Source organism: Phasianus colchicus, chromosome 4, assembly GCF_987193195.1.
Source record: "Phasianus colchicus chromosome 4, bPhaCol1.hap1.1, whole genome shotgun sequence".
Taxonomy (NCBI): domain Eukaryota; kingdom Metazoa; phylum Chordata; class Aves; order Galliformes; family Phasianidae; genus Phasianus; species Phasianus colchicus.
Window position 1 is genome coordinate 19,185,955 of NC_143439.1, and position 18,105 is coordinate 19,204,059.

The following is an 18,105-nucleotide window of genomic DNA, read 5'->3' on the forward strand; positions in this document are numbered from 1 at the left end:
CGAGCATATGGCTCAGGTCCAGTTAGCTCAAGCAGCAGTACAAAGGTATGCATGACTCGAGCATTCATTTCTACAGAGCTGTTTGTTGGGGAATAAATACAGGACATGAAGCATGGTTCCAAAATAGGAACAGTGTCTTGTAGCAGGCTCATTAATGGTTAGTCGTAGGGCTCAAGTCTTTCCTTTTTTTTTCTTTGGGGATTACAGATTCAAGTCCTTTTTCAACTTTTTTCCTACCAACTCAGTGGAAAAATGGTCAAATGTCATTTTCTGCATTTCCAAAAATAATTTAGATGAGAGATGCATAAAGAAATAAATAGAGATACTGTATTCACAGATTATGAACTTCAGTTGTGAGTGTTGTTCCGACACCTGAAATTTCCATTAAAAACAAAGTGCTGTGATATCAACTATTCTTCTAAATGTATGGAAAATGACTACAATTGTTCTTCCTTATGCAATTCTCTAAGGTCATAATAAATCATACAACTGGATTTAGAATTAGACCTTTCATGGCTGTTGACAAGAAGTAGTTACAAAGGAGACAGGAGCTGCTGAGATGTAAATCAGTTCAATAATTCCATTTGCGTGCAGAGACTGATTTGCAAAAAATACTGAAACTAAGATGTGCACACCCACTATTCTCAATGTAGCCAAAATGAATGGAATTGACCAGAAAGATGGATTTCTTTTTCCAAGCAGACATCTAGTCTGATTATTGCTTGTAATCCTTTATTTAATAATTTAATGTTGTTTGGAAAGAGGATGTGTGTATATAATGGTCATCTGATAGGTGCCTGAGCTGGATAAATGTCTTGTTATCTAAATAACATATCATGTATTTTTTAACAGAGTCTCATAACCTGCACTTGCAGCTGTTGAACTTGTTTATGTGAAAGCAGGATGAAAACATGTTTTGACTGCAGATTTCAGATTGCACCTTTTAATTAATAATAGTGCACAAAGCCACCACTCTGCCACTGGACAGGATCGCCTGTTTCCCTGATGATAAGAAAAACCTTGGGATAATATTAGCCTAGAAGGGCACTAAGGAACACTAACATGAAACAGTCACATTATTTTAAGTTTGGAAAGGTAATCTCACTTTAAGAGACTACTTGCAAAATGCTGGTCGCTATTCATTTATGACTACTTAAAAATTAAGGAAATTAAGTATAATCAAACAGAAGCCTAATGATGTCAGATGTAGAAACCATGGCTTCATTGTCACATAGGCAACATTTGAGGCAATGATTAATTTCTCTTCTTAGGTAGAATAGACTTGTACAAATTAGCATTGGTTGGCTGGTTTCACACTTAACTATTTAATTAAAATAGAAAATATCAGCCAGTCCTTTATTTAAAAAAAAAAAAAAAAAAAAAAAAAAAAAAACTTATTTAGATGGTGTAAAAGTAGAATAGGGATACACTGCGAGTCACTAGAAAATAGGCAAATAAATATTAGAATAATTGTGCTATTAACTCATTGCTTAGCCATGTAATTTTTTCTCTTCACTTTAAGCTGTTATAGAAAGTGAACATAGATTCATATCATTTTGGAACCATAGAATGGCCTCGGTTGAAAAAGACCACAACAATCATTGAGTTTCAAACCCCCTGCTATGTGCAGGGTCACCAACTACCAGACCAGGCTGCCCAGAGCCACATCCAGCCTGGCCTTAAATGCCTCCAGGGATGGGGCATCCACAGCCTCCTTGGGCAACCTGTTCCAGGGCATCACTCAAGGATGGTACTGGTGAACGTTTCAGTGCTGAGTTTGTGTATTTCTCTTGGTAGAAGGAAAAACAGCAATTAGTAGTATGAGACACCAATTATGCAGTCTTACTTATGTAATCCATAGCTCATATTCACCTGTGATTCAGGTGACTAAACTGAAATAGGAGGTAAAAAAGTAAGTCTGCAGGTTTTGTTCTCTGGGTGCTGTTGAGTCCAGAGGAGGACCATTCCTATAAGAAAGATTGAAGGAACTGAGCTTATTCAGCTTGGAGAAAAGAAGGCTCTGAGAAGACCTCACAGTGGCCTTCTAGTACTTGAAGGGAACATATAAACAGGAGGGGGAACAGCTGTTTATGAGGGTGGATAGTGATAGGACAAGGGGGAATGGTTTTAAACTGAGGCGGGGGGGTTAGGTTAATATTAGGAGGAAGTTCTTCACATAGGGGGTGGTGACACACCATGAATAGGTTGCCCAAGGAGGCTGTGGATGCTCCATCCCTGGAGGCATTCAAGGCCAGGCTGGATGTGGCTCTGGGCAGCCTGGTCTGGTGATTGGTGACCCTGCAAGGGAGGTTGAAACTAGATGATCTTTGAGGTCCTTTTCAACCCAGGCCATTCTGTGAATTCTCTTTCAAGAAAAAATCTTAAAACCATTTCTGAACTTGGCAAATGTCTGTGTCCCCAAAGGGAAAACTTTCTCATGATTGCTCAGGGCAGCATGCCTGTGACAATTCATCAATCTTATATAATCCATAAGCATTCAAGACCTCATCTGATATTCCAAGCACATCTCAGCATGTGCTTTGGATTGGAGGCAAAAATTGTGAGATACAGTTCTCTGAATATATTCTTACATAACAGATGCGACTATTTCCCTAGACTGATATGCTAAGTGTTCAGTATTTTTATGTCTACCATATGTTTAGGCTGTCTTGTGGGGACTTTGTACAGTCATCTTTGCTGTTTGAGATTGGAAAAAAGAAAGATACTTAACTAGTCTTGACGTGCTTCAAGTATCTGTCGAACAATTTTGTAGCTGCTATAGACATAGGTCAGCACATTAGTTTCTTCTCAGCAGAAAGTTTTAAAGCTGCAGGGGATTTACTGCTTTGTAAATGAGCTGTTGCTTCCCAGTGACTCCTATTGCTCTGCCACAGTATCCAGCCTCAGCACTGATCAGAATGGGCTGAAGATTTACAGAACAAAGAAAGATTGGGCATTACACATTTGAACTTCTCTACGCTGCAGTGCAGACAGACAGCATCAGTCACCACAAAAATGTGAAGTATCTAAAACAATCAAACGTCAGTTTCTCTGACAAACTCCTTATTGCTGTGATTATTCAGCAGCAGGCTCAAACTTTCAGTTTATCTTGGTGCCTACTGCTTTGTATTATCCTATCAATGCAATCTAGACTTAGCCATGCTCTTTTAGAGCTGAGCTAAGGGACTTGGTTGTGCAGGTGCACTACGCTATTAATTAGGCATATATACATAATTGCCCTGTGCTTTTAATAATGAAGAATGATGTATTAATACTAAATAGTGAATTAGTACCAAGGATGCGTTCACCCTCACACAGGTTAATGCTTATCAGCTCAGCAAGTTTTGCTCCATCATCAATCTTGATAATGCACGGATGATTGGTACTGGCATTCTGAAATCGGTCATCTAGAAATTTCATTTCATTTGGAAAAATTTGCTCTGTATTGTATTGCAAAATTATCTTCATAGCATCCCTCTAGATGCTTCTTCTATGGAATTCAGTGTGGAATTAGATCAGGGTTCTGGAGAAGTCCTTTATTTGTTTTTGTTGCACAGCAATAGAGTCTTAATTTAATAAAGCAGAGTATTCACATCATTAATCTAGAGTCCAGTAGATCAGTTAACAACACGGTACAGTTTATAGGATAATCCCAGCAATGTCACTGGGAATAGCATTGCCTGCTTAAATGCAACCTTTGATTGACATATTATTTTTGCCTGTCACCTTGCCACATCTCAGCTGCTGTGCTGGTGTTTTTACTGAGCGCAGTGTTGCAACTCTTACAGGCTTGATATTGAAATCAGTGCAAATTCAGCTTGAAAAGTATTTTCAGTCACTACGTTGTTTGAAAATAAATATCATATGCATAGAAAGTCACTTTGCCTGGAATGTAATGCACGTTTCCTCCCCACCCCTGGATCATTTAACAAAGATAACAGAGCTTGGATATTTTTTGATCTGTAGATTTAGGAGCTTATAAGTTTTAAGGTAATGAAAACACTTCATAGACATTGTTTAAGCCAGACAATGTTTTTGTTTGTTCTGTATTCTGTTCTTAGGGTGAAAAGGGAACTGTAGGTGACCCTGGACCCAGAGGACCCTATGGCTTGCCTGTAAGTTGCATGTAGTTTGTACCTGTTGTGCTTTTCAGCACTCCTTGATTAACCTGTGTGCTCTGTGACTGCTTTTGACCTAGCAATACGACTGGTTGGAAAAGGAAAAGCTAGATAATAATCCCTGACAATGCAAGGTCATTGGCTGGTGCCACAGAGATAGGTTCCTGCTCATGGCTGTGGTTATGCAAAAGTAAAGAAACAAGACCAACCGTTAAGCAGCAAGAGAGGAAATACAGAATTCAGGTGCTCCTGTTTGTGCAGCTTGCAATCTGGGCTGCCAGGGGGTGAAGCAGCAGGACTTTAGGATGAAAGCTCTGATTTCTGGAATCGGAGTCAATAAAGTGTTCATATTTCCTTGCTGCAAGGCTACTTTGCTGTGTTATTTTGTTTGACACTACAAAGGCATCAGTTTTAATGCTGTGCGTTGTGCTCAGAAGGACTTTGAGGAAGAAGTTGGTTGTTGATGGTTTCTGGGTGGAGACGGTCTGTGTTAAATCCAACGTGTAAAAGGTATTGGCCAGTCCTAAAATATGACTGAGAACTTCCTTTACTTGGATGAGTGTAACCCTACTGAAAGGAATCGCTTACTTTGCTGATGGACAGGTGTGCACATGTGTGTGTCTCACCAGTGCACTGACACAAGGGCAGCTGTGCCACTGTGCTGATCCAGGCAGAACCAGCCTCTCTGAGATCTTGCAGCACCTCCATACCCTCTCCAGCCTGATCTGTCTGGGCCAAAATTAATTTAGGTTGAACACAGGCTTGGGGTTTAATTGGATGCATTTAATTGGATCAGGAGTCAATGAGAAGAGACAATTTCAGGCTCTGTGGAATGTTGGATTAGCTTGCAGCACATGCTTACTGGAGGGTCATTTTTTGTCAGTTAATTAAAAAAAAAAAGAAAAAAAAAAAAGCATTTTCGATTTTCCCTTGTGATCTATTTTTAGCCTGCTCCTGGAGCCTGCCTACAACCCACAGCACCATTTTACAGTCAAGTTATCAGTTTCTGGAAACATTCAACACTGACTGCCACATCCTTCCCTAATGGCAGTGCTGTGTGTGTGCTCTGAGCTGTGCTGCTGTGGCTGCAGAGAGCGAGTGCAGTGCAGGGCATGGAGCTGGCCTCAGGTAGCCAAGCTTAGGGACACTAACAGAGCTTATGTGGTTCTTTGGCAGGGCAAAGATGGCGAGCCTGGCCTTGATGTAAGTAATATGAATGAACAATGCCTCACCATGGTAGGTAAGCGTCTTGCAAGAAGTAGCTTACTGATAAACACGTTTGTTTCCATTTAGTGTGCATGCAGTACCTACAAAGAGCGCACTAAATGCTGCATTTGCTGTCCTCCTGTGATAAAGGGAACCAAGGCTATGCAATGTATAGCCCTTGCCTGCAGACCTCGCCAGAAGTAATGCTTAGGAAAAAGAGTAGTTGCTCCTTTGGAAGTCAAAATACTGCCACAGTCAAACCTGTGGCTCACTTGGAGCAAAGCAAGGCGTTGCTAACATTTGATCAAGTAAATTTATCACTAAATAAGGACAGTTATTCCATAACTTCCAAGTGACGTATTTAAAATTGTAGACCCTTTTTTTTTGGCATGCTAAAAAAGACTTGCTGAAAGCTTTTGCCTCTCATCCATGGAAATCCCTAACTTGGAGGAGTCTTCTCCATAAACTCACACATAGGTGACAAAGCATGAACCATTTTGAGTGATCTGATTCCTTTCCCTTACTGGCAAAATGACACTGCCAGACACCACGGACTTGTTTCACATGCTCTCGTGTGCATGCATGTCAGTGCACAAAGCACGTGTACATACAAAGCATGCCGCGAGGTCACTTCTTTGCACATTTTCCAAGAGTATGTAAAAGCTTAATCTGCATGTGAATAGAAGTCGACCTACCTTTGTCCCTTCTTTTTATAGGGTTTCCCTGGTCCTCAAGGAGAAAAGGGTGAAATAGGAGAAAAGGGAGAAAAGGTGATCGCAGTGTTATTAACTCTTGCTTGGTTCCTTGGCCCAGTCAGCTCTGCTGTCTTTATTCCATAAATCATCCCACTAAACCTGATCTTTGTTTTCCCTGTGTGCCAAAAGGCAGCTCACAGATGCGCACTAAACAAAATCCCGTGTTAGAAAGATCATGAAAATTTATGCACAGAACGAGTGCTACCAATGTGTGCCAAAGCACAGCTCGTTCTTAGGCTTGCTTTCTCCATCCATCTTACACTTGTTGAAAGTCCTTGTCAGCCTGAAACTTTTAAAGCAGACATCACCGAAATGAGTAATTTTGGTAGTAATGTCATACAGGAGACTCAGAGCCTCAGCAGTATTTCAGTGTAACTGCTGACCCCGGCGCACTGTGCCTGCACACACTGCCTGTCCCATACCGAGTGGCAAAGGACAGGAACTGTGCTAATCTTTACTATTGACAGTGGCTTATTTCCTCAGTGATGCTTGTGGACTGAAATTAAATCTTACACTACGTTTTCTGGTAAACCAGCCCAACAGTAACAGGAGGGTAACAGAAGAGGCCTGGCGTCCAGACATGGTGGCATGGAAATTTGTTCAATAAAATGCAATTTAGGACCAAACGATGTAGAGAAATACTCTCTTCAAACAAGTTGAGACTAATTTCTAATTAGGTAACTTCAGATTGAAATGTAAAAATTAATATTGTGACTAAAACACTGTTAAGAATGATGCTTGTCTTTCATTGACACGTCTTGATTGGTGAGTAGCTCATTACCTCAGTTTTGAGAATAAATCCTAGGCCAATGGTTTTTGTTTTAGCCTGTTGACAGCTCAACAGTAAAACTATGTCAGTGTTTGCATTATAATGTCTGCTTAACTTGGCTGTTAAAAAAAAAAAAAAAGAAAAAAAATCTAGCTCCCATTACTTCTACAAAATTACAGTCCAGGAGCACTCAGCACAAAAACATTTGTACAATTGGTTTTATATTTTCAAGTTTTATGAGTAGAAGTCTATTATTTATTAAAAATCATTTCTTATGTACTACATTCTGCTTCAGTAAAGAAGTTTTAGAAAACTACTAAAAAGAGAATGGTGATTCAAATTCCACATTCAACTTTCCTACTGCCAAAAAGGAAAAAGCTTTAAGAAAAGATATTATGTGCGTAGGGCAGGAAGGGAGCCCTTATCCCAAAAGTGCAGTTGTCTCTTGATATAAGGGTTGTCAGAAGAGTACTGAGGTATCCCCAGGATGTCTGGGAAGGCATCATCCTATTCCCTGTATCCCCTGTGCTGCCACAGCTCTGCATGTGAGGTCACAAAGATGATGAGGGGCCTGGAGCATCTCCCTTATGAGAAAAGGCTGAGACCTGGGACTGTTCAGCTTGGAGAAGACTCAAAGGGGATCTTATCAGTGCTTATTAATATCTGAAGGTGTCAAGTGGGGCAGGGCTCTTTTCAGTTGTGCCCAGCAACAGGATAAGAGGCAATGGGAACTGGAACGTAAGAAGTTCCATATGAACACAAGGAAGAACTTCCTTACGGTAAGAGTAAGAGCACAGGACCAGGCTGCTCGGACATGTTCTGGAGCCCCCTTTTCTGGAGATATTCAGGATCAATCTAGATGCTTTCCTGTGTGACCTGCTGTAGGAAACCTGCTTTAACAGGGGGTTGGACTCTATGAGGTCTCTTACAACCCCAACAGTTCTGTGACTGGAGACTGTGCCAGCCTGACTGCCTGATCTTTTACAGAAGTGCCACAAACTGGTGTTTCTGTAGGTGGTGAGGAAGGACAGGAAAGAGACCTTTTTTTTTCTTATTCATCTGCATGTCTTTTCACACTGTATTTCTGATGGAGCTCTATAGGTCTCGGTAAGGACGTTAAGTACTTGAAGAAAGCTCAGTCCATGGGAAAACTGGTCAAGTCTTCAGGAACTCAGACTACTCTTTACACGTATGAGTGCTGTGTTGGTTCAGATAGGAACACAGGTTTGCCCTGCAAAGCTTGAAGTATAACTAGTCACCTGCTGACTTATAACACTGCAAGTTAATGAAATAGAAGTTCTAAAGACATGAAGGAGTCAGAAATCAAACTGTACTATCTGTTGTTATAATCATTTTTTAAGTATGTCCATGCTCTGTGCTTACATCTACTCACAGTAAACATATCTGTGTTGCACTGAGCACAAAGAAAGTGAGATTTGACCCTAAAGCTGCTAAGATTCTGTGCTATGATGCCACGCTTCTAGGTTTAACATGAAAACCCAGCCAACTTGTGCTTTTTATATATCGCAGCCTTACAATTTTGTACAGAAGGGTAATGTTTGGGTTGCTTTTTTCTACGTATCATCCTGAAACTTTTTGGCACACAGAAAAGATAAACAAGGAACTTTGCCTATCGTGTCACAAGTGCAATATGTTTTGTTCACGGAAAAGATATTTTGTCATTCGAATGTGTCAAGTATGCTACAATGCTGATTGAATAATGTGCTTCCCTCTCTATTTAAACATGTTACAGCTAATTGTTTTTTTATTTGTGTAAAAAAAAAAAAAAATGCTTTTTCTGTCTGTGAATGAATGAAGACTTTCCATGGTGGTGTGGTACTAATTAGATGTCTGTTTACTATGCTTCACCAAAAGCCACCTGTCTTTCCAAAGGGGTATTCCTTCCTTCTCCTTCTACCTTCATCCCCCATAATTCCCCTGTCTTTTTTACCCTTTTCCTCACAAATTAAATCCTCCCAATAGCCACAACCTCGCTTGCTGGTTCTCCAGTGTCATACTAATTTTCCTATGACTATTTTTCCCTTTTCTTTGTGATATTCCTGATTCACTCATCCTTCCTATCCCATTTTTTACAACCATAGCCCAATTTGTTTCTTTCTTTTTTTTTTTAACTGAACCTTTTTTGATTTTTGTGAATTTGAGAGCAAGCCTGAAACTCATTTACCATTGTGATCAACTGGTGTGAAATCAATTAGAAAATGAACTCTCCAAACATCTTATACTGCTTGAAGGTGAGGTCATTTTTGCAGATACCTTTATTGAAGGGATCAACTCATTCCATGAGTAACTAAAGCACTGGAAGTTTCATATTTAAAAAGAAAATTCAGTTCAAAATCAAAGGATTTATACAGTAAAATGAGTAGATGAAATGCTCTCTGCTGTTGAAAGAACATTTACATAGATGTTAAATAAAGATTATTCAAATATTAAGCTGTTTAAATAAAGGAACTCTAATGATCCCTTTTAACTAGCTTATGGTCTCAAGTCATTATGAAGTCCTTGAAAGAGCCTCAGAACCTCTCCATCAAGCAGTTTGGGTGCTTTGATTCCTCTAACAGGGTTTGAAATAAAGGATCCCATTGTATTTTGAGTGACAGGAGCGCACCCTTGGTGATGGTAGCGGGTCTCCATGGACGTAATCAAGAATAGGATTTGTCCCAGGCTCTTACCAGAGTGCAGGAAGTCAGTTCAGCAAAGGATGCACCAGGCCAAGTTTACCCTTGATGTGACATCATAGCCCTTGACAGAATTCTTCCACAGACTGACTGTACTGTCCCTTCTGAAGTTTTAAAGAAACTATGCTAATGTCCTCCACTCTTGCCAAGCTACTTTTGACCCATGACAAATCTTCTGAAGAAGCTGGTGCATCTATGTGCACTTCAGAACTGTCAGTTAGAGCAAATAGGAAACCTCTCATTTTGGACTGTGGAGTGGGGGGATTTGCAGATTCGCCTCTATCTGAAGAGATCAGTGATTTCAAGCCCTGTTCTAGGATTCAAAACATTCATGATACTGACAGGAAATGTCAACAACGCAAACTAATACCAACTGATTGCAGTTCTTGCTTGTGATCATATAATTTATTTTTCCACATAATGCACCAACCAAACCAGAACACAGTGGTAAGTGTCCTTTCAGCTCTCCATTGGCTTAAAAAGAAAAACTCAAACATTTCAATCAATCTTTTTTTTTTTTTTTCCAAAAGAATGAAACATGTTTTATCCAAACCATTGTATCCACAGGGGGAAAAGGGAAAGAAAGGCAAAAAGGGGCCTAAAGGGGAGAAAGGAGAACAGGGTGCTCCTGGATTAGATGCACCTTGCCCATTGGTACGTCTCGCTTGTGTATTGGACAACTGATCATCCTGCTATAGATTGATGGAATAAGAAATGAGAGGAGAGGAACAAGCACCACCTAGTGTGTCACCTGTTGCCCTTGTTAATGCAGCATTATGTCAAGCTTCACAAATTAGGAAACAGAGTTGGTTTTTCAACCTCCTAATTTGGTTTAAAGGAATGAAGTTAAGGCCTTCAAGCAAGATTTGGTTGTTGTTTTTTTCATTATTTTCTGCTGAATGTTGAAAAAGAACCAAATTCAGTGTGGGTCAGAGTCCCTGACCCCATACGTTGAAACTACATCCCCGCTGTGAGCTTGCTCCTCTTGCCTCTCTGTTGTTATTTGTTTGCTCCAGCTAAGTCAATACCGAAGGCATTTCCTTGACAGTAACATTGCAAGTTAATCTTTACAAACAGGGATTCCGTGGAATTAAGGGGGAAAAAGGGGAGCCAGGCCAGCCTGGCCTGGATGGGCTGGATGCCCCTTGCCAATTGGTACAGTATTTCTCTTTCCTACCAACCCTGCATGCGGTTCCTTTGTTTGTAGTCAGCCGTTCTCAATGTAAAGTAATGTATTTCTGAGCTGACTTTACGTTACTCACATAACACATGCATGTGCATGAATAAACCAGCTGCTTTGGTGATCGTAACCATAAAGAAAGAGCACACTATCCTCCTGATGCCTCAGACCTAACTCTCAGCAGTTTGCTCCCACATCACATGGCTATTTATCAGTTTGCATCCTTCCTACATTTTTCCCTGAGAATTGTTATTTTCCTCCCAAAATGCCTACTGCCTTACTGACCCTGAACCCAAGTCTTTGTAGAACCCCAGCACAATCACCACTTCTAATCTAGTCCGATGACTTCCGTTTGCACTGGCTCAGTTTTAAACCCTCGCCCACCCGAGACCTACTCTGCACCCTGGACTTCCTTTCAAATCCATGTCATTGAGGGTGCATGTTTTCAGGATTTGGCCAAAATAAGTTTTATTTAAAAAATCAGAAAAATATGATTTCTGAAAATCAAGTCATAGGTTTCCAGTAAGCAAAGCTGGAGCCTTAGACAAGCAGTAACTTTGGTGTCTGGTCTGTTCATCAAATAGTAGTTAAATAGATTTGGAAAGGAAAAGCTTACCTGAAGTTTGTAAGAAGATAACCGTCTGCTGCCCAAACCCTCACTGTCTTTGTTATTTAATGTCTCCAATTTAATGGTCTTACCCTTGGAACTTACCTTCCTGCAATACACACAACACTTCCCACTCTATGTTAGCATGAATTCAAGTTCCCACCTATACTAAAATTCTACTCGTTGACCCTCTCCCTTGTACCAATCTGGCAACACTGATTTAATGGCAAAGTAAGTTTAAATTATTATCCATTTAAAAAATAAACAAACAGACAAGCAGTCCTACATACACATTTTCTAAAGAAGCAAGGAAGAATTTCTTTCATTGAAATTTGATCTGCATGTTCTGATATTGTTTGTTGGTTAAGCACGGTTCTCTAAGATGAATGTTAAATCAAGTAAATTTTCTTTCAACTATATCTCTTCTAATTTAAGGTCAATGAATTTTAATCTTAAATACACAGTCTCTAAGATTAGTCCATGCTCCATTTTGTTTGCTTCCACTTAATGGTAACCATATCTCATATATTTTGTTGGGGATAATCAAGCATGCCTTTGTAATTTAAAATTGTTTCTGTCTCTTTATTATCATTTATATCTGGAGGCTTACTAACAGTTGGTGATGAATGAAAATATACTTCATTTATAGGTCCTTACCATAATAAGCTGCTAAGCAAGCAGGATGAGTTCTTGCTTTAGGCAGCAAGCCATTCCCATCAGAATGGACACACATTCAAAAGCTCTCATTAATCACTACCTTTGTGTGCAAATCCACGTCAGAAGCATTATTATTCTTTATTCTAAAAAATGTCAAGACCTGAATTTTTTGCAGCTCGAGTATCATCTATTAATATCACATGTGCTCCTAGCTCTGCACATATAACTGCACATATAACTCTTTGATGGGTAAGGCCTATATAGCTATGTGAAAACCTGCGTTATCAAAGTCAAAAATTGGTCTGATTTTAGTGGGTGCGTAGAAACGTGTGAAAGTAGGATAGTGACAGAAAAGAAATGCTGAGACGCTCACTAGCCCCAACACTAGTGTTCTCATCTGCTGTGTCATTCAGGACTGTTCAGACTTTAAGATTTTGCTGCTGCATTCAAAAGCTAAGGCTGAAAGTGAACAGAACAGATCTTTGCCAAATTTGAGTCTTGCTATCTTATCACTGGAATAACTTTGCATGAGGGGTCCAGAAAAAGCAATACCCTCCAGATAAAAGTGATAATGTCTTTTGCTCATTGATCTTGTACATCCAGCTGTAGATTGTTGTGACAGATAATATTTAAAATAATAAGTTGCTCTGGCAGCAATAGAAAAGTTATTGAAGTGTTCTTGCAATTAGATAAATGGTAAAAAAATTATTTAGAAAAAGGTATCTTTGTGGCAGAGACGCATGTATGCATTTACAGGGTAAACCACCCCTCCTTTGGCTTTTTCTTCAGCTTGAGAGCAGGAGAGATGAAGTTAGAAAGCAGTAGCTACCTGTTTGATAAAAAGACACAGCTGCTCCAGCTGTTCTAACAGATATAGGCAGAATAACTGTGCTATCAAACCTAACTGCGTTCTTTTTATTTTTCTCCTCGCGTGGAAACAGGGTCCTGATGGATTACCAATGCCTGGCTGTTGGCAAAAGGTAGGATGGGTAGAGCTGTTCTCCCCAGGGCAGCATGTCTTTGGCACACAGAAAACCCTATCACAGTCATACTGAGCAATACTTCAGAGCGTCTTAGGCATCTCAACATATGCAGCAACACAAAATAAGACCTCTCTGTGACCATAGTTAGTGCGATGAGGTTGTAATGTATAATAGAAGTAGTATCTCATTGAGGCAGTATTTTAGAAACAGCTGGCATTAGATTTCTGGGAAGCCTAAAATGTTTTCATATGAAGAGTCACACATCCTTTAGTTTCTGCACATGGCTGCTGCTTCCAGTTCTTTGTAAAAGCTCATGCATAGGATATTTTTATCAAACATTTACTTTGCTCTATTGCAATGCTATTTTTCAGGGAAATCTTATAAGAACAATGCATCCTGCCCTTCTCTGCCTTAACTTTTCATTGAATATATTTTCCTGTTTGTTATGTTTAATACTAACGATAATTGTGTGATTAGTAATATTACTTTTATACTAATGTTAGTGGCAGCATTTTTTTAGTGCAGCTTTAACTTAGACGGTGCTAGTTTTAAAAACAAGAGTATTTCAAGTAAAGATGTAGGTGGAGCGATACATGAGAAAAAATGAAAACAAAGCTGAAGTGAAATCCTGGCTGCATTTATCGCTGAGGAGTAGCTGGTGCTACTCTTAAAATTCTGCCGTTATCTATGTATTTGAAATAGAAATCAGAAGTACTGGTTTACTAACCTGATCAATCTGTGTCTCTTTTTGTCTCTGCAGTGATGAATCTAACCTTACGAGCATGAAGTTGTGTATATAGTGCTCCACTTTTTGTATTTATAGTTGAAAATGGAAAATTTGATTTTACAAGTCTGAGAGATGTTTACATGTAGCTGCTTCTACTTGTTTGCAATAGTCCATGTGTACATCTTTTTTCACTTACATCTGCAGTTAGATGATGTATAACTGCAGGACAAACCTGCAAAGATTGTCTCTCTAGAGATATCTATACAGCGATCAATAACATAAATCTGATTACTTCTGTAAATTCTTATATTTTGGCTTGTGGACCTGCATGGACAATGAGTGCCATGAACTAGTTTACAAGAAATTGTGACCAAATAAGAGCTAAATGCTATGAAATGTACTGTACCAGCTGCCATTGGAGTTTACTGACTTGGCTTCCATGTCCATCTTAAACGCTTCACTGATTCATGCCACTACATCTGCTTCTACAGACTAAAAGCATGAGTTTGTGTGCCAAACCTGCTTGTTGTGTGATCACGTCACATGCTAAATGGCTGCTCACGGTGACCTTTGATTCCAGCTTCTGAATTGTTTCCTTTTGTCATCTCAAGGGAGTCACACCATGGCTTATTGCTAAAAAGAGATAAAGCAGAGGAGGATAGAAAGAGGCCTTGAATTTTTGGGGAACAAAGTTCCGGCTGCAGGTGGATGGCCTCCAGTCTTGTGGGTCCCGCCTGTCAATCAGCATCAGTTTGCCTAGCACTGCTCACAGTCATGAAGACATTCGCGATAGGCCCTGTCGAGTGCTTAATCGAGGAGGAGGGAAATTTGAAGGAGAAACCAGGCTTCTCTTTGGGTTGTCTGGAAAAGGTACAGAGATGCTGCGGGGATCGCCTGAGACCAGAAGCTTCTCAGCCTTACTCAAGGATTGGCACAGTCTGTGCTGTGTTTGTTGTATTTGGGGACTGCTGAAGGAAGAAGCATCCTTGAGACAGGGACGAATCAGAACGCCCTCCCTGGGAGGATAATAGAACTGAGCAGATCGGTGCGTACCATGGTGTGGTTTTCAAGTGATGCGATTTAAATGACATAAAACTAGCTGAACTTCTCTGCAGAATTTTGGAAGCTATGGTTAGTTTTCCTGTAACGGTTGCCATGAAGGATACATTTCAATAATCTATTCAGCATTTGTGGTGTTGGCATTGAAGGAAATACTTCAAGTCACACATTCATCTTGTTTCAGTATTAACAATCTTTTTTTCTTTACAATCTTTAAAGCCTTTAAATGTAAGAAAGAAGAGAGTTTATTTTTGTTTCACAGGCTTACTTACTCACCTTGTTCTTTTTCTGCTGTTGTAATGACCTTAGTGGACATTGTCACCCATAAAACATTGGAGAGAAATAAGTCTGTGATGACTGCTGCACATGTCATCATACCGCACTGCTCCAGCTGTGGTTATTTCTCCCCTTCTGTTCAGGTGATGAAGTTTCTAGAGGTACATTGGAAAAATTTTCCTTCTCTGTTTTTTTTTTTTTTATTAGTAGTAGTAGAAATACTTAATTCATGCACATTTGTATAGTTTTTGCCTCAAGATTTTTCTTTTCCAGTTTTGAGTCTTCATATGGTGCACTGTAGTTGGAGAGATTAGTCTGAGAGATGGTGCCATATTTGACAGATGGAAATTCTTTTTTATAGCACTTCAGTTTCTAGTAGATAGTAGGGTGATCACAAACTTTTTAAGTTACTTTTCTGAGCGTTGTCTTTCATATGTAGACCAAAACTAAAATCGAGGAAGGCAGGCTGTCTCCATCCATGTGTGGGCATCTTGCCCTCTTGGAATACACATTTTTTCTTGCTCAGTCATTTCAAAGTTGTGAAGATGGGGACCGGCTGCAGTTGCACTTTTCATATGGCTTTTCAGTATCAGATCAATATATAGCCACTGTAATGCTGTCTTTCACTATGCTAAAAATTTATTGCCGTCTTGGTGTATCAGAGACAAGAACAGATTTTCTTGGGGGTAGAAATCTTTCACGGATTTTTTTTTTTTTTTTAAGAAAGATTATTTTAGTGGCCTCTATCTAATAGTACCTTACTAACAATATAAGTCCAACATTATTTGTGTGTATATATATACATAATATAATATATATATTTACGGCTCAATCCCATCTTTCCAACAGTAAGATATAAATATAAACAGATGTTCACATATATGAGGAAAAATACTTTTATTTGCTTAAATTTCCAGAAACGCAAGTATGAATCTATTTGAATAATTACATTTACAATAATAAAAGCCTTCACATGTCATAGATTCATGTTAACAGAGTGCTACAGCACTAATATGAGCAAGGGACTTCCCACAAAGGGGACAAGAGGAGCATCACGTATAAATCATGATTGATTTAGTCGCCAGATTGCTTCTGCTTGCTTAAGAAGCGCTGTCTTAAAAAAGCAGTGTTGAAGAGCAAGCTGCTCTCCTGACAAGAAGCAGCTCCTTACACCTGTGCTCTGACTTGACATGGTTTGGGCTACCTATATTACAGATGTGAAGACAAGCAGTTGCATGTTTTTATAAAATATCAAATACTGGCAATCATACATTAAGATCAAATTTATTTATATTTGAAAGGTCCCTCTGAGTATTCAAATGGAAAATAAAGTGGGATGTTTATTATTTGGCTAGACATCATTTGGCAATGCCATATTGAGAGTGTCTACAAACACAACGTACTTATTTTAAGAAATAGCAACAGAACGAGCTATGCATTTGCATGCTGTCATTAGCACTTTGATATTTTTTTAAATTTGTATATCTATATTTTTAAACTGTCCTGATAGCATCCATTTCTATATGCATCAATAAAGCCAGCAGAACTTTGGTTCACAGTTTCTTCATTCAGGAAAGTAGTTTTACAGACTCTACTGTTAAATATTAGTCAAAACGCATTTCTCCTCCTTGACAGTGAGACCCCACTGATGAAACACTTAAGCACCTTTATTCACTTTCTTTTCTGACTTGCAAAATGGTTTCTTTCTTTAACTCCTGCCACATAACAATAAGGAATACCGTTGTGGTTTTTCTGGTTGTTATTTTGTTTTTGGTTTTGTTTTTGTTTTTTTCGAATAATCTGATTTAACTTTTTAAAGCCTACTGTTCATTTTCATGGAAAGTTCATTCCATATAAAAGACCATGGTGAATAGCAGATAATTTCACAGGTTAAACTACATAGATTTGATGCTAAGATTTGCATAAAATATTTGCATCTTGAAAGATTTACTGGAAAATGAAACCTGACAGTATCTAGAAAAGTTGTGTTCAGTACAAAAAAAAAAAAAAAAAAAAAAAAAGGAGCTGAGTTTAATGTTTCATCAAGAGAAGCACCCTGTGAAGACTTGCAACATGTTCATTTTCTAAAAAGCAATTTCTTTTGGTGCTGGTATATATTTTTTTCTTTTCAGGGCAAAGCTGCGGCTTGAACCACCTTGTGTGTTGTATCTTTTAGTAGCATTCCTCCAAATAGATAATTATGTGCTTTGCTTAGTTTGGGACAGGTGCGGTAGTTCCTCTACCAGTTTTTTCAATTGTAGAAATGTGTAGTGGTGTTAGTCTACACCATTTCTATACCCCTGACCTTTTCAGATATGATTAGTTCCTTTTTCTTTGAGAGTTTTCATTATTTGTTTCAGATGAAGTTTTGTAAGCATCTGTTACTCAAGTGTAGCATAACCACATTGTGCAGAAATCCTGCTACAGAAGCAGTAAGTCTTTTAAGCACTGTATGAAATATGTCTGACATTGGTCCTCGTCTTCATATTCATAGGTTAGTATGTGGAACCTTTTTCAGGATGTTTCAGGATGTTTTGGACACTATATATTTTTTTTTTTCCTCAGTTAAAGCGTGAAATTTGAATTCGTGGAACAAATATACAATGTATTTTTGATCTATATTTTTTATTTATTGCTGATTTTGATGTCACGTTCTGGTATTGTATCAAGGCAGAATGACGCTCTTCATCCAGTGTTTAGATACTCTTTTTGTCTACCGTTTAAGTATTACGAACGAGTTGCAGAATAATCAAATCAGTATACCTGCACACGTGTCAAGCATTCATATGGAAATACTTGGATTAGTCATGTACAGTGTGGCAAGATAGCTTTGGATCCGTTAAAAGTAAGTTGTAGAAGCATGCATGTGGGCATTTGTTACTCAGTTGTGCCAATGGAAAAGATGATGCAACACCAATGGAAACAAGTGGTCCTTATGGGAAGGTTATGTAAGGCTGGGGGCTGTGTCAGGACCCTGGACGCAGCCAGCATTTAGAGTTGCACTGACTGTTGCACAGCTGGAATTTTACACCTGGGCTCAGCCATGCAAGGTTCTTCATTTGGCTGGGCCTT

The 18,105-nt window shown here is 39.1% G+C and overlaps 1 protein-coding gene across 1 annotated transcript in view; it reads left to right on the forward strand.

Moving 5' to 3' along the window:
- Positions 1-13,811, forward strand: part of COL25A1 (collagen type XXV alpha 1 chain) — a 292,895-nt gene extending 279,084 nt beyond the window's left edge. Inside the window, exons 34-39 of the mRNA XM_090140053.1 lie at positions 4,062-4,115; positions 5,295-5,321; positions 6,041-6,094; positions 10,112-10,198; positions 12,930-12,968; positions 13,732-13,811. Of these exons, the coding sequence (XP_089996179.1) occupies positions 4,062-4,115; positions 5,295-5,321; positions 6,041-6,094; positions 10,112-10,198; positions 12,930-12,968; positions 13,732-13,734 (264 nt within the window). The 3' untranslated portion in view covers positions 13,735-13,811. The remainder of the gene's footprint in view (positions 1-4,061; positions 4,116-5,294; positions 5,322-6,040; positions 6,095-10,111; positions 10,199-12,929; positions 12,969-13,731) is intronic.
- Positions 13,812-18,105: the final 4,294 nt, after the last annotated feature.